General features: G+C 43.8%; 1 protein-coding gene across 11 annotated transcripts in view; it reads right to left on the reverse strand.

Annotated features, from left to right (window-relative positions):
- Nucleotides 1-23351, reverse strand: part of LOC147117517 (sodium bicarbonate cotransporter 3-like) — a 288206-nt gene that overhangs the window by 50163 nt on the left and 214692 nt on the right. For all 11 annotated transcript variants that reach the window (XM_085988558.1, XM_085988561.1, XM_085988562.1 and 8 more), the window contains one exon: nt 4950-5055. In XM_085988558.1, coding sequence (XP_085844684.1) covers nt 4950-5055 — 106 coding nt within the window. The remainder of the gene's footprint in view (nt 1-4949; nt 5056-23351) is intronic.

Raw genomic sequence — 23351 nt, forward strand, 5'->3', positions numbered from 1 at the left:
TACTTCCCTTGCACCCATACCTATCCATCCCTGTCTCTGTACTGAATCACATCAGCATCCTGTCTATGGACCCCTTAGACTCGCTCTCACTGTTATGCAGTGACAATAACTAACAACGCACAGGGAGCTAGCTTCCTCTTGGCACCTCAACCCATCTTAGTCTCCTTCAAAGCTTCTATGGTAGGGATTCTTCACACTCACTCCATCACTGTGGTTGAAACTCCGCTTGTGTCCCTCCTTGCAGGAAAAGATAGCCCACAAGAAGAGGGAGAGCGCACTGACTGGGGGAGGTACACCAACCCTAGCAACCTCGACAAGTGCTGAGGAGGCTGCACACGAAATTGTTGGAGGTGGCGAGGATCTGGAAGTGGGCGATGGAGAGACGGGCACACTAGAGGAAGCTGGTGACATAATAGAGTTTCATCCCCCTCATTGACATTTAGTGATTGACTGCAATGGCATATGATGTTCATAAAGAATCGCGTTGTATCATCTGCTCAGAAGGATGTGTCTACTACATCAATATCAGATGTCTAATTCAAGCCTCTACTCTCCCACAGGACCATAGAGCGTCCTCCTCCCCACGATCCAGGACGAAGAGCCAGGCTACTCCTCAGAGGAACCTGAAGCCTCTGAGGGAGCAGCGTCACCAGGACTCAGCGCACCCAGCACCAGCGCAGCAACGCACACCTCGGTGGGGCCCTCGCGAGTTAGAATAGTGTTGCTGCCTGGTCTATCACAGCGCACAAGTGAGCAATGGCAGATGATGGAGACAGCGACAGCAGTGGCGAGTCCTCGGCGGAGGTTGCAACAATCTCCTAGCTCTGCTGAGCTGCATGCAGACGCTGTGCCTCTGGGGCCATCCAAAAAACAAGCGACTCGGGAAATACAGGAACAAGTGTAGGAGTCTCTAGAAGGGTTTGCCTCCAGGGTTACTGCAAGTGTTGATAGAATGGAGGAGCTCATCTCTAACATCAGCACTGCCGTGGTGGAGGCAATGGCGCATGAACGCACCACCATGGATAGGCCGGCAACCTCTGTGGAAAGGATGGCTACCTCCGTGGAGGAAATAAGCTGCCAGAGTCAGGAAAACATGGTGACTGTTCAAAATAGATTGTCATCTCTGGAAGAGAGATGGGCAGCTACTGAGCAGAGACACCAGAGCTTCATGGACGTCCTTGTGATGATGACTGCCAGTGCAGATACGGGTCCTCATGGCCCCCCTGATGTGCAGCAAGGTGCTCTCCAGCCACTTGCTAGCACTGAGGTGCAGCTGACCCATGAGAGGGGTTTTGTTGGCAGGACACAAGGAAGTGTGGGCTCCTCTCAAAGCACTCACACAACCGGAGCCCTCGGTCAAAGACCCACCTTGCGGAGCCAACTGAGATGGTCGTTTCAGCCCCTGCACAGCCGCAGGAAGAGTAGACTGTGAAAGAGCAGACTGTTGAAGAGTCCTCCCAGGCTCCCAAACCCAGACAACGTCCGCCAAAGGCGTGTAAGCAGGCGCAGCATCCTAGTCGTCAACGTGCCTCTACATCTGCTGAAGTCACAGGGGAAGAACCACGCAGGAGCACGCGTAAGAGAAAGATTAAGCACATATAGTCACAAGAGGACTCACATGGGTGTTTTGTCTTTTTTTTAATGACTGTTCTTGGTTTATGATCCTTTTGTCATGCGGTAAAGAAAAATTATGGCAAACAGTTGATTGTGTAGCCTGTGTGTTCTGGGAAATGGCAAAAGTGCATTGAGGGCTGAGGACGATTGCTTTTGTAATGCTGACAGTGAAAGTTTTTTTTTAATTCGCTTATGGGATCTGGGCGTCGCTGGCAAGGTCAGCATTTATTGCCCATCCCTAGATGCCCTCGAGAAGGTGGTGGTGAGCCGCCTTCTTGAACCGCTGCAGTCCATGTGAAGGTACTCCCACAGTGCTGTTAGGTAGGGAGTTCCAGGATTTTGAGCCAACGACGATGAAGAATCGGCGATATACTTTTAAGTTAGGATGGTGTGTGACTTGGAGGTGGTGGTGTTCCCATGCGCCTGCTGCTCTTGTCCTTCTAGGTGGAAGAGGTCGCGGGTTTGGAAGGTGCTGCCGAAGAAGCCTTGGCGAGTTGCTGCAGTGCATCTTGTAGATGGTACACACTGCAGCCACAGTACGCTGGTGGTGGAGGGAGTGAATGTTTAAGGTGGTGGATGGGGTGCCAATCAAACGGGCTGCTTTGTCCTGGATGGTGTCGAGCTTCTTGAGTGTTGTTGGAGCTGCACTCATCCAGGCAAGCGGAGAGTATTCCATCACACTCCTTACTTGTGCCTTGTAGATGGTGGAAAGGCTTTGGGGAGTCAGGAGGTGAGACACTTGCCGCATAATACCTAGTCTCTGACCTGCTCTTGTTGCCACAGTATTTATGTGGCTGGTCCAGTTAAGTTTCTGGTCAATGGTGACCCCAGCATGTTGATGGTGGGGGATTCGACGATAGTAATGACATAGAATGTCAAGGGGCGGTGGTTAGACTCTCGCTTGTTGGAGATAGTCATTGCCTGGCACTTCTGTGGCGCAAATGTTACCTGCCACTTATCAGCCCAAGCCTGAACGTCGTCCAGGTCTTGTTGCATGCGGGAATGGACTGCTTCATTATCTGAGGAGTTGTGAATGGCGCTGAACACTGTGCAGTCATCAGCGAACATCCCCATTTCTGACCTTATGTTGGAGGGAAGGTCATTAATGAAGCAGCTGAAGATGGTTGGGACTAGGACACTGCCCTGAGGAACTCCTGCAGCAATGTTCTGGGGCTGTGATGATTGACCTTCAATCACCACAAACATTTTCCTTTGTGCTAGGTATGACTCCAGCCAGTGGAGCGTTTTTCCCGATTCCCATTGACTTCAGTTTTACTAGGGCTCCTTGATGCCACACTCAGTCAAATACTGCCTTGATGTCAAGGGCAGTCACCCTCATCTCACATCTGGAATTCAACTCCTTTTTCCATGTTTGGACCAAGGCTGTAACGAGGTCAGGAGCCGAGTGGTCTTGGCGGAACCCAAACTGGGCATCAGTGAGCAGGTTATTGGTGAGTAAGTGCCGCTTGATAGCACTGTCGATGACTCCTTCCATCACTTTGCTGATGATTGAGAGTAGGCTGATGGGGTGGTAATTGGTGATAGGAAATAACCGGTTATAGCAGAGATGTAGGACGTTGGACAATTGTCAACTACAATTACAGAGCCATATGGTAGCCACCTATGGCTGAAGAGTAAGCTTATGTGAATGTGGCATTGCAGTGTGCATACGCTGCTTGACAGGCAGCAGTGAACTGGAGGGATACTGCATTGGTCACAACAGGGCATGCAAGGCGCCCTTCGTCGTCCTCTTTCCAGGAAGATCAGCGCTGAGCCATGCGGCTGCTGCTCCTCCGATTATGAGGACCAGGATGAGAGGACATAAATTTTTCCCATCCCCTTGCTATAGATTTCATTTGAGGCAACAAGCTTGCAAGCGCAGTCGAAGTGGCCTGAAATTGTTCCATTCAGGTCACACTGCAGATGGGCGTCAGCTTGAACAGTCACAAGGTCAGTAGATGTGCAAAATCTTATCCTATACCTAACAACAGCAAAGTTGTTGCATTTGAATGTCAGCCATGTTTCAGGGGTGCTTTTAAAGTGCTCCACCAATGAATACAAATCATGTCCTCCAGCAACTCGTCTCCTTGAACCTGGTCTGTTTCGGGAAACAGGAGCCAGAAGCACGAAAATGGGAAACCACTATCAAAATAGGATTAGCAAGGCAGTTAACAGACTCTTAACTGCTTTAACTACCTGTCCCACTGGTTCCAGTTGGGTCAGTTTGGGAGTGGCTGAACAGACACTCCTGAAAATCGGGTGGGGACAGGTTGGCAGTCTGAAGCCATTTTTTCTGATTTCGCTACAGATCCGCCTCCAAACCGGCCTCTTCAGGGCTGTTAAAATCGAGGCTTCAATGTTTCCTTCAAACAAGCCACTGTAGAATAGGAATCAACTGGTGCATCCATCAAGAGACACTTGGTCAAACACTCCCAATTACTACTTGACATCTACTTTGAAGTAAATTGAATTTCCACTAATAATCCCTGCAAGCCGCAATCAGAACGGCTCCATGGCACTATGTAGGATTGTACCATCAAACAACAACCATAAATATAGAAAGAAAATTAAAAACAAGGCACAAATTAGTCCAAGAGCCCTCGTAGACCCTGCAAAAATTTCCAAGTATTGTTAAAATTTGGGGCCAGACAAGATCAAGATTTTCTTAAAGGGACAACGTTCCTAGGCGATTTCCACGATTTGTACCTCTCCCATCCTATGCCAATTAAACGGAGTGATGTCCAAATTATGGGAAGGTTGAAAAACGAAGAATGGAAACATCCACTTCGATACAGTATGATTTATTTCTCGGAGATGGGAATTAATCTACACTATTTGGGCAGAAAAAGGGAGCTTTACTCTGCCTGCTCTATACCTCACCAACGATTACTTACCAGATGATGGATGTCCAAAATAGAATAAAAGCTATCAATTTCACAGCAGTGAAATTCTTTATGTTTAGTAGGAGCAAAATGTATACTTTGAGAAATTACATGCAAAAATATGGTGGCAGAGGTAACAGATCTGAACATTCAAAGATATCACATTTAGGATCAACATTAACTTGAAAAACAGTATCTGAATGACTAACTTACAAACCATTTGCTCCTTCCATGTGCTCAACAAAACTGACACTACATTGTACATCATAAGGTTAGTGAAGCCCACCCAGGCACAGAATTAGCTTGCCTCATTCTGTACAAGTTAATGGGCTATATTTACCACCGACTGACGTGTTAATAACTAGAACATCTAGCATTGTCTTAAGTTCAAATCTCAAAATATATTTTACAATTAACATGTTGAGGTTTTCCTTATCTAAACACAATACTCACTGAAACGGTGAGATTCCTCCATGGCACATTATCTGAAGATATATTTTTTCGATACCAGATATCCAGAGTGTTATTGGAAGGATTAGATGGTTCAGCACAGGCACACCTAAGAAAGTATTTTTACCCAATGAGAAACAACACACACATTTTTAAACATTACTAAAAGTAAATGGAAATCACGAATCGCTTTTTTCCTACAGTGAACTAACTTTATCCATTCTGATTGGTCTTTGGACTGTAAAGCAAAAGGTAAACCAACTTCATTAGCTCACTAACATTCACAGTATAATTATACTTTTCCTGGGCGTGGAAAGAAAAAATATTTTGTCCACTTTTATCTATCCAGTGGTTCAATACATCTGTTACCCATTTTCAATGCAAGTGTTATTCTGCAGTGAATCCATCATACATGAACTTTGTTGTATTAAAAATGAACTCTGACCTATCAATCTGCATCTATCCATCAAATGTCAGCGATATTTTTTAGTTTACAATCTCTGTCCAAGATATCAATTTCCCCCATTTTGCAATTCAATATATTAAGTTTGAAACAGTAAAATGATAGTGTGGAGTGACATGATAACCTGATTAAAGCTAATTTCACAGTGTGCTGTCACTTTATAGCTTTGCGAATAAATACTATCTATCTGGGTTTGATTGTTTCCATAATACTTCGGAGGCAGGGGAGAAGGGTCAGCACTTCAATAGAGGTACAGATGAATCAAGATTGTCTGTATAAGAACAAACAAACTTGCATTTTCTAAGCCCTTTCATAACTTCAGGACTTCTCAAAGCACTTCACAACCAGTGAAGTACTTTTGAAGTGTAGTCAGTGTTATAATAGAGTCACACAGCAGCCAATTTGCACACAGCAAGGTCCTACAAAACAGCAATGAGATAAATGACCAGATAATCAGTTTTAGTGATAAATATTGGCCAGGACACTGCAGTGGGATCTTTTTCATCCACGAGAAGGCAGATGGATGGACCTCTATCATTGGAAATGCATCATTGGATGAATTCTGAGAAGCTTTAATGCTCTCTAACATTACTATTATTGCATTGCAAAATGTAAAAAAACTGAATTAAAGTACTAGCAATTTACAGTTTCAGCTTGTAGCTATTAAATGAGATTCAAGGACATCAGTGTAGCATGTGTGGCAGATATGCATATTGAACAGAAGTATCCCCCAGAAAGTAACATCCAGGCCAAGAAAGAAAAGAAATACCCCATGGACTCCCAGGTGAAAACTATACAAGAAGTCTTAGTGAGTTTGGTCTTTTTTTTTTAAACTGGTAGTAGTAATGAAAATAATACTACTAACATTTGTATACCACATTAACTTGTCAAAACATCTCTAAGTTCTTCACACAATGAATCATTTCTATAGTGCAATGAGTGATACGTAGGCAAAAGTGGCGGTCATTCTACACCAACAAGCATCCCACAAACAACAATGACTAGTAAATCTGTATTGTGATACTATTGGTTAAAAGAGGAATGCCAGCCAGTGCACCAGGAGTGCCCTTTATCTTTGAATATTGCCATGACATGCTTAACATCCACCTGGAGCATCAAAACAGGATGACAAGACCTTGGTTTAACCATTCATCCAATAGACATCACCTCCGAAGTAATGCACTGACTCGCCAACCTAGATTATAAATTCAGATTCTGGTAACAACCTCAAACATTCCAGTCAAAATAAATCCACAAGGGAGTAGCTCAAAAATACTTATATATTTAGGAGAATTTTTTTTAATGCATAAAACCATGGCTCTATAACTGTATAATAATAAAAACTGTTAACAAGAATGGTTATATTGAAAATAAACCTCAAAAATATAGCGCCTTATTTTTGAATCGGGCATAATAGGGCAGAGCATGAATCTAGCTTCTTGAACACTGATCTTTCATAGTTGTCATTTTTGGTACACTGAAGAAACCAGATTTGAAAAAATGTCTCATTAGGTCAGCAGGAGGGCAGAGCGTCTCAGGTTCTCAGAGGCAGCTGTGGAGGAAGTTAGGCAGATGAGAAACACCCTGTTTGGCATCAAGCAATGCAGGTGCTAAAATAAAGCTGCCATGGGGCAATGGAACAGGGCGGCCATGTGCAGCGAGTGCAAACTCACCAACCCAAGTGGGCATTTGGTGCATAAAATAGTTTGAATGACCTTAAAAGACCAGGGAAGGAAAGAGGAGCCAGCCACACCATTAAGAATACATTAAACTGGACATGTCTGCCATGTACAATGATCTCCCCCTCATGCTGTCTTAAAGTTCTTGGAACTGTTTACCATCAATAACACGAGTTACCGCAGTGCCCTTTACACCTTCACCTCCTCAGATTCTTACATACTTTCATCCTACAAAATTCCTTGCATGATATGTAACTGCCTGTTTTACATGTATATGTCATCACATGCATTATGGACTGAGTGGTCCCTTGTAGATTTATTTTGACTGGAATGTTTGAGGTTGTTACCAGAATCTGAATTTATAATCTAGGTTGGCGAGTCAGTGCATTACTTCAGAGGTGATGTCTATTGGATGAATGGTTAAACCAAGGTCTTGTCATCCTGTTTTGATGCTTCAGGTGGATGTTAAGCATGTCATGGCAATGTTCAAAGATAAAGGGCACTCCTGGTGCACTGGCTGGCATTCCTCTTTTAACCAATAGTATCACAATATAGATTTACTAGTCATTGTTGTTTGTGGGATGCTTGTTGGCATAGAATGACCGCCACTTTTGCCTACGTATCACTCACTGCACTATAGAAATGATTCATTGTGTGAAGAACTTAGAGATGTTTTGACAAGTTAACGTGGTATACAAATGTTAGTAGTATTATTTTCATTACTACTACCAGTTTAAAAAAAAGACCAAACTCACTAAGACTTGTATAGTTTTCACCTGGGAGTCCATGGGGTATTTCTTTTCTTTCTTGGCCTGGATGTTACTTTCTGGGGGATACTTCTGTTCAATATGGACTGCATATCATGGTAATAGAAAGTGATTTGGCCCTTTTTGCTTTCCTTTTCAAAGACAAGGAAACCATAACAGGAAGAGGCATCCCAAATCTCTAACATCTTGCCTCTTATGAGGGGACAGTACTCAAAAATCCAGGGGATGGAGGCCAAAAAGGGTGTCAGATAAAAGGAAGTATGAGGCCACATGGCAGCTGAGTGTTTAACAACATTTTGCTTCTTTTTCTACGAATTCTTTCTTCATGTGCTAGAGAAAGACAACATGGGTGCCAGAGTGCAAACAACACTGCCACCACTTCATAACAGTCGCCACCACACACTATCCACCCCAATCACCAGCTCAGACATCCACATCTGGGGAGCTAGATGGTAGGAACACAGGAACAGGTGTCGGACATTTAGCCCCTCAAGCCTGTTCCGCCATTCAATGAGATCACGGCTGATCTGCGACCTAACTCCATATTTATCACCTTTGCCCCATATTCCTTAATACCTTTGGTTAACAAAAATCAATCTCAGATTTAAAATTAATTGATCTAGCATCAATTGCTGTTTGCGAGAGTTCCAAACTTCTACCGCCCTTTGTGTGTCGAAGTGTTTCTTAATTTCTCTCCTGAAAGGTCTGGCTCTAATTTTTAGACTATGCCCCCTAGTCCTAGACTCACCAACCAGCGGAAATAGTTTCTCTCTATCTACCCTATCTGTTTCCCTTAATATCTTGAAAACTTCGCTCAAACTCTTAACCGTCTAAATTCCAGGGAATACAACCCTAGTTTGTGTAATCTCTCCTCATAATTTAACCCTTGGAGTCCAGGTATCATTCTGGTAAACCTACACTGCACTCCCTCCAAGGCCAATATATCCTTCCTAAGCTGTGGTGCCCAGAACTGCTCACAGTACTCCCGGTGTGGTCTAATCAGAGCTTTGTATAGCTGAAGCATGACTTCTACCCCCTTGTATTCCAATCCTCTAGATATAAAGGCTAGCATTCCATTAGCTTTTTGATTATTTTCTGTATCATTTGACATTTTAATGATCTATGTACCTGGACACTCGAGTCTCTTTGGACCTCCACTGTTTTTAGCTTTACACCACTTAGAAAGTACCCGGTTCTATTCACTTATTAGGTCCAAAGCAGATGACCTCACATTTCCCTACATTGAAATCCATTTGCCACAGTTCTGCCCATTCGCTTAATCTATCAATATCTCTGTAATTTTATGCTTCCATCTACATTGCTTACAATGCAGCCTATCTTTGTCATTATCGTCAAATTTGGATATGTGGCTTTCTTTCTCATCATCTAAGTCGTTAATAAATACAGTGAATAGTTGAGGCCCCAACACAGATCCTTGCGGGAGTCACATCCTGTCAATGCGAGTACCTGTCCATTATCCCTACACTCAGTCTCCTGCCACTCAGCCAATTTCCTAACCAGGTCAGTAATTTGCCTTTAATTCCATGGGCTTCAACTTTAGCTAACAGTCTCGTTTGAGGGACTTTATCAAATGCCTTCTGGAAGTTCATATAAATAACATTCATAAACATTCCCCGTAACTACTTTAGTCACCTCTTCAAAAAATTCAATCAGGTTCATCAGCCATGACCTACCCTTTATAAATCCATGCTGGCGCGCTGATCGGCTGAAAATTTTAATGGTGTTCAGTCACCCTAATTATTGACACTAGTAATTTCCCAACAATAGATGTTAGATGAACGAGTCTAATACCCTTGTTACCCTCTCTCACCGTGCTTAAATAGCTGAGTGACATGCACAATTTTCCAATCTAAAGGAACAGTTCCTGAATCGAGAGAACTTTGGAAGATTATAGTTAGGGCATCTGCAATATGCTCACCTACTTCCTTTAAAACCCTGGGATGGAAACCATCTGGTCCTGTCCCTGATTTCTTGGGATTTCTGGCATACTGACCTCTTCCTCTACTATAAATACTGACGTAAAAGTAATTATTCAACATGTCTGTCATTTCCTCATTTTCATTGACAATATCACCGATCAGTTTTCAAGGGGCCAACATTGCTAACTGACCACCCTCTTTAATTGTATTATAATACAATTGTAAAAAAGTGTTGATTTTGATATTCCTTGCAAGTTTCTTTTCATACTCCCTTTTTGTAGTTGTTGCTGTCTGTAGGTGAATCAGAAAACAGTGCTCTAGGGATGCACAGAGCGCAAGTGAGCAGGCGTAGCAGTTGTTGGTACATCTGGAATGAGATTGAACAGGGTTGTCTCTTGTGTGGTGACTGGTTGCAGACAACCATGAGGGTTTCACTGATCTCTATTCCATTAGGTCTGCTTTCCTGCAGATAAGTGACCATGCTGTATTGGGCACCTGCTTCAAGGTCATGGCAGGAATGTGCGCAACTAATGGCATGCATATACCATCAGCTACTGACTAGAAGTCAGAATGAGTCACCTCTTGGCTGAAAAGCCTGGAGACCTAGATCATAGGCTTTCAAAAGAATAATACTGGCAGAGTATCAAGCGTTGGTGCAGGCATAAAGAGCTGCAGCTGGTGACATTTGTGGAGGAGTCCACTATCAACATGCACCATATATTGGAGGGCAGTTTCACAACACTGCATTCTACTATGGAGCATGCAGCAGCTTCAGGGACATCTGCAATAGAAGCCCTAAAATCAGTCTGTACTTTTCCCATGGATGCTCAAACTGCTCTCATAAGAGGCATGAGCGGTGGATTGGAGAGGATTCTCTCTTCTGGTTTGGTGACTGGTTACATGAGGTGCAGCCTGCAACAGGTCTATCTCAATGCCTAGAAGCTGTGAGCCTAGGATCCTATTGCAATAAAGCACACAGCTGCCTCATGCAGCCCTGCAACTGAGAGAAAATCTATGAGAAGCACGGGACTAGGTCTAAGAGTGCATATATCAGATATTGGTACCAAAGGGAAGCATTATTAAAGCAAACAGCAGATGGGCACACCGTATGGTTTCACTAAAGTTGTTATGTTTGCAGACATTGCCTTGGTAAGGCATGGAAGGTGCTTTCACATGTTCGCATGAACTGTGTCCAGGGTTTGTTGCGCACAGCAAAGAGACTTTATACAACAACTTTAATTTCTATAGCACCTTTAACATAGTAAACCGCCCCAAGGCACTTCACACGAGCATTATCAAACAAAGACACCAAGCCACATAAAGCAGTATTAGGACAGGTGACCAAAAGTTTGGGTCAGAGAGGTAGGTTTTAAGGATTGTCTTAAAGAAGGAGAGAGAGGTACAGAAGCAGAGAGGGTTATGGAGGGAATTCCAGAACTAGGCAGCTAAAAGCATGGTTGACAATGGCTGCATCATGTCTAAATCAGAATTAAAAGGTAAACATCATTTCATGCCTTTGGCATGACAAAGTGTCCCAAGGCAGAAGGGTAGGTTATCAGGAAAAAGTAGTAGAAAAATTAGGCTGAGTGTTAAATTTTGCAGAGGTTTTGGGAGAGAGAAATGGAAGGTAGAAAGGTGTAGGAAAATAATTCCAGGGCCAAGCTTTCTAAATGCTTCGCTGTTGATGGTTGAAATGTAGTAGAGCAGATGGTGCGTGCTGTGATGTAGGGCTGGAGAAGATTGCAGCAACAGGGTAGATGAAGACTATGGAGAGGTTTGAAAACAAGAAGAAAGTTTTCCGCCTGTGTCAAATTGAGAAAATTTCAGTTGTCATAGTGTTGAAATAACGAGATAAAATAGATGCAGCCTTTCGCTACAAAATGTCAAAATGAAGATTGGAGCCCAGTTGGCAGAAATGCCTTGTTCTTGGTCCAATCATATTATAAATGTAAATAAATCTATTCGTTTCAGCCTTACTGTAATGGTCGGAGTGTGGTAATTATCACCTTTTGGAGAAAACAGGAGAATGTGGAGAGCATCCCATGCCACATCCGGGTGTGTTGTACCATAACTTGACATAAGAATTCGGAGCAGGAGTAGGTCATAAGGCTCCTCAAGCCTGTTCTGCCATTCAATAAGATCATGGCTGATCTTCGACCTCTACTCCACTTTCCTGCCCGATCTCCATATCCCTCGATTCCCCTAGAGACAAAAAATTCTACCTATCTCAGCCTTGACTATACTCAAAGACTCAGCATTCACAGCCCTTTGGGGCAGAGAATTCCAAAGAATCACAACCCTCAGTGAAGAAATTCCTCATCTCAGTCTTAAATGGCTGATCCCTTATTCTGAGATGATGCCCCTAGTTCTAGACTCTCCAACCAGGGGAAACATCTCAGCATCTACCCTATCAATCCTCCTCAGAATCTTATATGTTTCAATGAGATCACCTCTCATTCTTCACAACTCCAGAGAGCATAGGCCCATTCTACACAATCTCTCTTCACAAGACAACCCCCTCATGCCAGGAGTCAATCTAGTGAACCTTTGTTGTGCCGCCTCTAAGGCAAGTATATCCTTTCCCAGATAAGGAGACCAAAACTGTGAATAGTACTCCAGGTGTGGTCTCACCAAAGCCCTGTACAATTGTAGCATGACCTCCTTACTCTTGTACTCCAACCCCCTTGCAATAAAGGCCAACATAATTTTAAAAAAAGCCAACATGCCATTTGCCTTCCTAATTGCTTGCTGTACCTGCATGCCAACTCTGTTTCCTGTATGAGGACACCTAAATCTCTCAGAGCACCAACATTTAATAGTTTCTCACTATCTAAAAAAATTCTGTTTCTCTATTCTTCCTACCAAAGTGAATAATCTCACATTTCCCCACATTATACTCCTTCTGCCACCTTATTGCCCACTCATTTAACCTGTCTATATCCTTTTGCAGGCTCTTTGTGTCTGCCTCACAGCTTACTTTCCCACTTAGCTTTGTATCATCAGCAAACTTGGATACATTATACTCGGTTCTTTCATCTAAGTCATTAATATAGATTGTAAATAGCAGAGGCCCAGGCCCATGTGGCAACCCACTAGTTATAGTCTGCCAACCTGAAAATGACCCCTTTATCCCTACTCTGTTTTCTGTGTTAACCAATCCTCTAATATATTACCCCCAACCCCACGAGTCCTTATCTTAGAATCATAGAATGGCTACAGCACAGAAGGAGGTCATTCGGCCCATCCCAGCTCTCTGCAAGAGCACTTCAGCTAGTCCCACTCCCCTGCCCTTTCCCCATAGCCCTGCAAATATTTTTCCTTCAGGTACTTATCCAGCTCCCTTTTGAAAGCCGTGATCGAGTCTGCCTCCACCACCCTTTCAGGCATTGCATTCCAGATCCTAACCACTCGCTGAGTAAAAAAGGTTGTTTTCATGTCCTCTTTGGTTCTTCTGCCAATCATGTTAAATCTTGCGTAGCAACCTTTTATGTGGCGCCTTATCGAATGCCTTTTGGAAATCCAAATATACTACATCCACTGGTTCCCCTTCATCTACCCTGCTAGGTGCATCCTCAATAAACTCTAATAAATTTGTCAAACACGAGTTACCTTTCATAAAACCATGTTGACTCTGCCTTAATCATATGATGATTTTCTAAGTACCCTGTTACCACTTCCTTAATAATGGATTCTGGCATTTTCCTGATGACTGGTGTCAGGCTAACTGGCCTGTAGTTCCCTGCTTTCTCTCTCCCTCCTTTCTTGAACAACGGGGTTACATTTGCTACCTTCCAATCTGCTGAGACCGTTCTAGAATCTAGGGAATTTTGGGTAATTGTTAGTCTGTGGCATGCTATTGGCATGTATAAAGGCACAGGTGTCAGTTCATAGAAGACTTGACAGGCAGCTTCCGTAAGCAGACCAAGTCAAAAATTAAAAGTCCAAACCTTATCAGAAGAATTTGGATTCTGTGTTGGGGGTGGGAAGCCAATTGGCAATGTTGGGAGTGATGGTTGTGCAGGACATTAAATGAATGCAAAGCTCTAGACGAATTGGATTTTTCTTTGTTAAGCAGAGCTTGGGAGGTTGGTGAGGAAAACATCTTAAAAATCAAGTCTTCAGCTAATGAGGATTTCAGCAGTGATGGTGATGGGCTCAGTGGGCGAAGTTTCAGAAGTGGAAGTAGGTGGGTTTGGCAATATTTAATTGGAGGAAATTTTTGCTCATCCAATACTGGATGTCAGACAAGCAGAGTGACAAATCAGAGGCAGTGGAGGGGTCGAGAGAGGTGCTGGTGAGGTACACCTGGATATTGTCAGCGTACACGTGGCATCCGACATGTCTTCGGATGATGTCATGAGGGGCAGCAGGTAGATGATAAAAAGGATAGAATCTTGGGGGACTCCAGAGATAATGGTGCAGGAGTAGGAAGAGAAACCATTGCAGGAGATTCTCTAGTTATGAATAGACAGATAGAAATGGAACCAGGGAAGAACACTCCCACCCAGTTGGACAACAGAGGAGAGGCGTCAGAGGAGGATGGTGTGGTCAACCGTGTCATAGGCTGCAGGCAGGTCAAGAAGGATGAGGAGGGATAGTTTACCACGGTCAGAGTCACATAGGATGTCATTTATAGAGAGAGAAGTGGAAAGATGGAGACATGACTATGAATACATTGGCCATATATGGTAGTCAAGAGAAGATTGCTGCAGGAGATTGGCATGCATGCCTCTTGCAGTTGGCAACAGGTTGATCTTTGCACCCTCAGCTGCAGCTGCTTCTCTTGCTCATCCTCTTACTTCATACTTCAGGGCCTTCATAATGAGACCTCTTAGTAAAGCAAAGTTGTGGAACATGCAGCATCCTCAAGACCCTAGCAAGGCTGTATTTCAGGATGCCCACAAATTGATTCGGACATTTGAAAATGCCAATGGCGTGCTCATTTATGCCAGTGCATGACTGGACTTCACTAACTCAACTAGTGTCCTCAGAAACTACGCAGGTACTATGAAGCCTGGCTGTAGAAGCCACCCACAAAATGAAGGTACAATGGCTGCTGACAGGGAAGCAAGTATTCACTTATGAGACCATACTGCTAGTTGAAATAGCAACATGTTTAGAATGGAATATATGGATGGAGGTTGTGGCATTCTACAAAGGGAGTATAAACAGCCATGCAGATTCAATCAACAGTTCCAGGGCCTTTTGTAAAATTGCTTTGCCTTGTCCTACGCCAACTGTCCACATGGAAGATGATCAAATGCAACTGTGACTTACTTAATACATCTGTGCACAGCTGATTGCCTAATGTTAGTGGAGTCCCAGTGGTGGTCTGGAATGACCCTATAGCATAAAATTTAAGGGTTGCTGTGACGTTAACAGCCATTGGCAGTTTTGTGCCTGTGGTGGAGGTGGGTTGCAGCACGTGACGTGCCTCAGCGACAACTTCCTTGTTAAAGCAAAACTTCTGCAAGCACTATTCCTATGAAAAATGCAGATGTATGCGTCTCTGGATACATACTCTAGTGTGGGTCCCAGCCAATGGGTGTCATGCACCTCACTGCTGCAGGACTAGCCTTGTAGCCCTCTGTTGCTACTCCTCTTATTCCAAAAAGCAATGATATACGGGAAGTCCCAAGGGAATTTCCCTGTACTTTGAAACGATGGGGGCAAAAATGACAATAAATGGTGCAAACTACTCTGCTATCTGCCTTTGTAACAGCAAGCCAAAAAACTGTACAATTGGAATTGATGTTAGAACCACTGATGTTAGGCTATATAAATTCTCTTCTGCCTTCTACCAAGTGCCTAGCAACCCTGACACCTGCTTTAAATGGGCAAGATGACGACAGTGGAAATGATGGAAAACAAGAAATGCAACATTATTTTCACCTTATTTGAATGAATCAGCCTAAAAATTGCTGGCCTTTCCTGCACCCACTAGAAATTAATTTAATCACAAAACTGGGTGGCAATCTGGTATATGGTACAATGGTCTGATAACCCCTGTAAAATGGGCAGACCCTATCAGAAAATCCAGGCCATAGGGACGGACATGAATCTTGTCATTCATGTGGAAATGACTTATGAAGTAATACTGGGCGGCCTGCTGGTGGCGCTGTCCAGGGAGAGTATAAATACTCTGGCATGGGCCCAGCTTGCTCAGGACATTCTTTAACAGGAACTAGTGAAGGACACAACTAGATCGCCATGCTGAAAAACAGTTGATTAAAGCCTTGTTTAATACTCAGACCAGCCTAGTCGTTTTCTTAAGTCAGGGACTAGGATTAAAGCCAATACATTTTTTTAATTTATAAATATAAGTACTTTAATTGAGAATCATTTGATATGATTTAGTCCAATTTATATGGAACATTTCTCCTGAAAATTTTATTAATAAAATTATCAAAATTGGTTGCCAGAGCCCATTATACAATGGTTTTTGAAAAACAACATGTCCCTATTGTTTCCAGGAATTCAACTGGGGCTTGAAACTGAAAAATCTGGAAATAAAGTGCTTTTACCTCAGAGTAACTAGGTTCCGTAAGTTGCTCTTCAGGAGCAAAACTTGGTCATTAATCCATTACATGGTAAACATACTTTAATGGACATTGTATACACATTAGCATATTGCTGAAAATCTGTATGTTGCAATTGAATACGCTAGGAACTTGGAGAAGTCCTACCACATTCACAATTTTGCTCGCAGAGATCAACTGATGCCGTGACATTTCTCATGTACCTTCCCACTTTCAACATTCTTGGAGATCAAAGGTTGCACATGAGCACTTTTGGAATGGCTGAGAGCTAAGGAGAACACAAAGGTTAAAAAATAACAGAAGAAAAGGAAAGTTACATAATTATTATAGGGATATGGTAAAAGAACCACTGAATCCTGAACTTATGCCTGGACAGAGTTATGCAGGTCCTGCTCACAAGCAGGATAAATTCCATATTCAATTGCTTTTCATTCAGCACTCTATGTTATTATAAATATGGAGGATAGTGGGACACTGCCAATGCTTTGTGAAGTGGCTTTCAATTCCCTCTAGGAAATGTTATCCACCACCTTGAAACTCTTGTATTCCAATAATTCTTCACAAACCTAGTTTAAAATTTCTACATTCCAGGCTTTGGCACTGTACATAAAAGCTTTCAGTACCAGCATATAATATCCACAGGAACAAGGACTCCATTCTCTCCTAAACTGGTCATTTTAAAATATTAGAATTTTTATAGCGCCAATCAGATAGAAATTTAAACCAGCCCTGTGATCACAAAAAGGTACACATAATTTGGAGTATTTACTGAGGGTGTTCCAGGGACTGGGTCACGTTTTGGAAAGTAGTCTCACACACACACACTCTCTCTGCTATGACCTTCACTCAGAATATAGCACCAATTTTGTAAATATTTTATTTAACAAAAAAATAAAAAGTAAAAGACTCCCAATATTTCCTGGGACAAAGAAAGGTTCTATACAATTCAGTGGAATAATGTTAGAATATAACATGGCCACTTCATGTACTCCTTCAATGGAAGTCAAAGTTTAAGCTCTCCAGAACAGCACATCAAACCCTTCCCTTGTGCACTGTCAATTTCAAGCACAGCAAACATTTCAGTCCAATTCTTACATAAGAATTGCTTAAAAAACCACAAATGCATTATGATTCATTCAGAGCCATAGAAGCGTCAGTGAGTAAATTTGTGCTGCACAGACTAGGAAGGTCCCGGTTTCAATCCCTTGTCTGTGTTGAAAAGGGGAGTCAACCAGTATTACTGATATGTAACCAGTGACTTCTGCTAGTAAGCAAGTGAAAATCAGGGGAGGACAAGATCAACCTTCCATGAGTCACTTGACCAGGGTACCAGAAGATAACCAACAATTGTGGTAATGTGTTTCAACACAGAAAAATAAGCTAGCAGGATTTGGGAGCACAATTTGAGCATGCCTCAAAACAAAGTCCAAAGATGTGCGGGTTAGGTTGATTGGCTATGATAAATTGACCCTTAGTGTTCGGGGGATTAAATACGTGGGGTTACGGGGATAGGGTGGGATATGTGTTGGTGTAGGGGTTACGGGGATCGGGTGGGATATGTGTCGGTGTAGGCTCGATGGGCTGAAATGGCCTCTATCTGCACTGTGGGGTTTCTGTGATTCTGTGAAATAGAGGGACCTTGAACCCTCAGTGGAAAAAAAACCCTGTCCTGTGGGATGTGACTCAAATCTTTACTGCTACTATTATTTCTGCTATTTGTCAGAATCCAAATACTGATTAGGAAAGTATGAAATATTGGCAAGAAGCTTTTCCCAAATTTAACCTTAAAGTTAGGACAGTTGCATTTGATTGAAGAGCCTAAAGTATATTACTTACACTTGTTTTTATTATTTTGTGTGGATTCTGTACAGATCAAGGTTAGGAAAGTTAGCACTGGGGAAATGAGGCAATTTTCCCACTTTTGTCATCCATAATCTGCACTGAGCAGATTAGTGAGAGAGGCAATCTCTCTGTAGTAAGGCCAAAAAATGTGCCAACCCAAGAAAATACTCTTACTATACGGATACCCTTTTTATGTTCCAACATGTATATTCTTCTTCACACATCAATCATCTTTTGGCTTCGGAGTACTAAATCGTGGGCAATTCAATCCCATGTTCAACAGGAAGGTAGAGGCGGCAAAATCTCGTTTCATTTAGGACCTTTACAGCCATAAAAAAAAACATTTTCTCCTTACTTTCAACAGTCTAGGCCGGCCCCAGAAGGGAACAATGAGTGTGCCAACCAGTCCACATACATTGTGTAGACTTCAGTAAATAGATGAACATTAATATCTAAAATGCGGGCAAAGGAGTCAGACTCCAAAAATAAAAACAGGTCATAAATTTAATGGGCAAAATATATTTTACAACTATCCATAAACACTAATTTTAATTTAAAAGGAAAGTATCTGTACAATTACAACTATCACTATGTCTTTGTTCCTTTTTTATGCTTTACCCCTGATGCCGTTAGAAAGTCCAAGGAAATTTTAGGCCATCTAGGCAGCCAATTAAGAAAACCATTTTTAGCTCATACACCAACACTAAACAAGCTACATTACTATTAAAGCTCTTTACATTTCTGAATAGCATCATTATTATAACAACCCAAAGCTAGTAAAACACAAAGAAAAAGAAACATTACTTATGCTGTGTGAAGCAATACATTTTGAAAGGAAAAGAGGAGGCCGTATATACTAAATGGCACAATTTTAAAGGGGGTGCAGGAACAGCGAGGCTGGGGAAGAACAAGTTGAAAAGGTTGTTAAAGTATACGGAATCCTTGGCTTTATAAAAAGGGGAAAAAAAGAGTTGAGGCAGAAATAAGTGCAGCATGTAGGATAATTTGATAGTCAAACAGAGAACACCCATCCTTTTTTAAATAGACTTCACCAATCAGTAAAAACAAAAGTCAAAGCACTTAAATACTGCTTTTTGAAGATATTAGCATAAAGTAAATTTCAGAGAATACCCCTTCAGGAATTGCATCTGAAATGGTCAGCTGATGCCTCAGACTGAAAGAAATTTACAACAGAAGCAGCCTTGCTATGTAAACATCTACCAGTTTAACACCAAAAATTGAAGGTTCAAAAATGTCAAGATACAAAAATCACAAATGCACACAAGTCAACATTTAATACACATTACCTCAAGGTCTCAAACGGAAATACCATCATAACTGGTTTTCAATAACAATGGATGGGAATTCTAACTCTGTACAGTGCTTCCCCCAAACTAAAGGCATTCGACATAATGGGGTAGATTTTACAAGTTTCTGCTCTGGCACATTGGGAATTTGGGTGTAATAGGTTAGGTGGAATCGGCAGAATTTTCAGTCCATTAATTTGGTAGACAAAAATTTTGGACCTACAAGTTGACTGAGGAACACACTGACAAGAGCAAGGTTTTTCTGAGAGATGGTAAGAAACTAAGTTTAGTCCGAACAGGAGTTTGGCACCAAGACAGAGTGGGCCTGAATCTGTAAGACAAAACAGAAATAAAAATTGTGTTGTTTTGAGAGGATTTAAGTAGAAGGAGCAGATCAAGGTGAGAGAGACCAGTACAATGAGAAGGCACCCGAGTAAAGGGAGTTTGGCCCAAACTTGAACTTGGCACTGAAGTACAGTTAACTTGAAACTACTTTCAATTACTTAAGTTTGAATTTTTCAGATCTATTTATTATGGAAACCTGTGTTGTGCAAAACTTGCATAATGTGAGTGTTTCTGGCAACTATGTTTATCCAGGGCAACCATAGTCTAATAAGTGCCTCCAGATGGACTCACTTGAGCTCAAAAGTTACTGAGCTTGAGAAACAATTGGAGATACTCTGTGGTAGTGGGAAAAGAGAGCCTGGGTTATCTTTAGCTAAGGAGAGCAAAGCATGATAAAGCCAGTTCAAATGATTGGTAACTGGGCCAGCTGTGCATCACATATGCTTAAGTTTGCGATCCAGATGAAATTATTAAGCACTTGGAGAGACATGAATTCATCAGCACCAATCACTAATGGTGAAGAGAGGGGTCGTGCTTGAATAACCTTATAGAACTGATTGAAATAACAAAATAAATGAAGGAAAGCAGTAGGTATGGCTTATATGGACTTTCAAAAAGCATTTTATAACATACCAGATGCTTAAGGCAAAGATAATGGCACATGAAATTAAAGGGAATATGATCACATTAATAGAGAAATGGTTAGCGAGCTAATATATGTATAACTAGCTGGAGTGCCCGGCGGTGCCGAGGCTTCTTTGAGGACATGTTGTTGTTGGAAGAGAGAGAGAGAGAGAGAGCGCGACTGGGGGGAAGAGAGTGAGCGACTGGGGGAAGAGAGAGAGCGACTGGGGGGAAGAGAGAGAGCGACTGGGGGGAGGAGAGAGAGCGACTGGGGGGAGGAGAGAGAGCGACTGGGGGGAAGAGAGAGAGCGACTGGGGGGAAGAGAGAGAGCGACTGGGGGGAAGAGAGAGAGCGACTGGGGGGAAGAGAGAGAGCGAATGGGGGGAAGAGAGAGAGCGACTGGGGGGAAGAGAGAGAGCGACTGGGGGGAAGAGAGAGAGCGACTGGGGGGAAGAGAGAGAGCGACTGGGGGGAAGAGAGAGAGCGACTGGGGGGAAGAGAGAGAGAGCGACTGGGGGGAGGAGAGAGAGCGACTGGGGGGAGGAGAGAGAGCGACTGGGGGGGAAGAGAGAGAGCGACTGGGGGGAAGAGAGAGAGCGACTGGGGGGAAGAGAGAGAGCGACTGGGGGGGAAGAGAGAGAGCGACTGGGGGGAAGAGAGAGCGCGACTGGGGGGAAGAGAGAGAGCGACTGGGGGGAAGAGAGAGAGCGACTGGGGGGACGAGAGAGAGAGCGACTGGGGGGACGAGAGAGAGAGCGACTGGGGGGAAGAGAGAGAGCGACTGGAGGGAAGAGAGAGAGCGACTGGGGGGAAGAGAGAGCGACTGGGGGGAAGAGAGAGAGCGACTGGGGGGAAGAGAGAGAGCGACTGGGGGGAAGAGAGAGAGCGACTGGGGGGAAGAGAGAGAGCGACTGGGGGGAAGAGAGCGACTGGGGGGAAGAGAGAGAGCGACTGGGGGGAAGAGAGAGCGCGACTGGGGGGAAGAGAGAGCGCGACTGGGGGGAAGAGAGAGCGCGACTGGGGGGAAGAGAGAGCGCGACTGGGGGGAAGAGAGAGCGCGACTGGGGGGGAGAGAGCGACTGGGGGGAAGAGAGAGAGCGACTGGGGGGAAGAGAGAGAGCGACTGGGGGGAAGAGAGAGAGCGACTGGGGGGAAGAGAGAGCGCGACTGGGGGGAAGAGAGAGAGCGACTGGGGGGAAGAGAGAGAGAGACGGGGGGGAAGAGAGAGAGAGACGGGGGGAAGAGAGAGAGAGACGGGGGGAAGAGAGAGAGAGACGGGGGGGAGAGAGAGAGACTGGGGGAGAGAGAGCGACTGGGGGAGAGAGAGAGAGAGAGAGACTGGGGGAGAGAGAGAGAGAGAGAGAGAGAGACTGGGGGGGAGAGAGAGAGAGAGAGAGACTGGGGGAGAGAGAGAGACTGGGGGAGAGAGAGAGAGACTGGGGGAGAGAGAGAGAGACTGGGGGAGAGGGAGAGAGACTGGGGGGGAGAGAGAGAGACACTGGGGAGAGAGAGAGAGACTGGGGGGGAGAGAGAGAGAGACTGGGGGAAGAGAGAGACTGGGGAGAGAGAGAGAGAGACTGGGGGGAGAGAGAGACTGGGGGGACAGAGAGACTGGGGGGAGAGAGAGACTGGGGGGAGAGAGAGAGACTGGGGGGAGAGAGAGAGACTGGGGGGAGAGAGAGAGAGACTGGGGGAAGAGAGAGAGACTGGGGGGAGAGAGAGAGACTGGGGGGAGAGAGAGAGACTGGGGGGAGAGAGAGAGACTGGGGGGAGAGAGAGAGACTGGGGGGGAGAGAGAGAGGGGGGAGAGAGGGGCAGAGAGAGAGGGGGGAGAGGGAGCAGAGAGAGAGGGGGAGAGGGAGAGGGGGAGGGGGAGGGGGAGAGGGAGGGAGCGGGGGAGGAAAGGAGGGAGGGGGAGGGATTTACAAATTAATTTACTTTTTTAAAAAACAATTTGTGTTTTAAAAGCAACTTTTTTTTTAGCTGGAAATATAGATTTGAAAAGAAACACGCAGTAAGCGGGAAAAAGAAATGAAGAGTTTGGAATCAAGATGGCGGCCACTCACCTCAACTCAGAAGCATTAGGCCCGCCCACACACGCACCAATTGGTCAACCGTCAGGTCACTGAACTGTAGGATTGGCCCGCCCGCACACGCAATGAACCTTCACATCACTCGATGCTAATGAGCGGATAATGAGCGGAATTTTGAACGTTTTTTGGATACCGTCGGCACAATTTTTGTCCGACCAAAAAGTAAATACGCCTATGAGAGTCCCCTAATGATAAGCTTTCTTTTGATATAACATATGTATAGGTACGCTCTATAACTTTTGATTGTATAGCTGGACAGACGGCCGGACAGACAGACAGAGAGACAGACAGACAGAGTGCCTTGTGCATTGAGTGCTGTTGGAGTTTTGCTAAGTGGGAGAAAAATCATTTAAGTGTATTTTATGAATTTTAGTGTAAGAAGTCAATTATTTGAAGTAAGTTTAATATTTTAAGGGTTTTTTAAACTCTTGGGCAGTTTAAACCGGAAGTAGAATCCGGGTATAAAAGGGGAGGGGCTAGTGCAGTGCACGGAGTGCCTTGTGCATTGAGTGCTGTTGGAGTTTTGCTAAATGGGAGAAAAATCATTTAAGTGTATTTTGTGAATTTTAGTGTGTTAAGAAGTCAATTATTTGAAGTAAGTTTAATTTTTTAAGGGTTTTTTAAGCTCTTGGGCAGTTTAAACCGGAAGTAGAATCCGGGTATAAAAGGGGCGGGGCTACTGCAGTGCACAGAGTGCCTTGTGTGCTGTTGGAGTTTTGCTAAGTGGGAGAGTTCGGATAAGTGGGAGGTGAGGGTGTGTTTTTTGCTCTGTTTTGTTCCCCACTCCCAGGCTTAGACAGCACTG

Source organism: Somniosus microcephalus, chromosome 5 (assembly GCF_052327205.1).
Source record: "Somniosus microcephalus isolate GS21.2 chromosome 5, FLI_Smic_1.0, whole genome shotgun sequence".
NCBI classification, from domain to species: domain Eukaryota; kingdom Metazoa; phylum Chordata; class Chondrichthyes; order Squaliformes; family Somniosidae; genus Somniosus; species Somniosus microcephalus.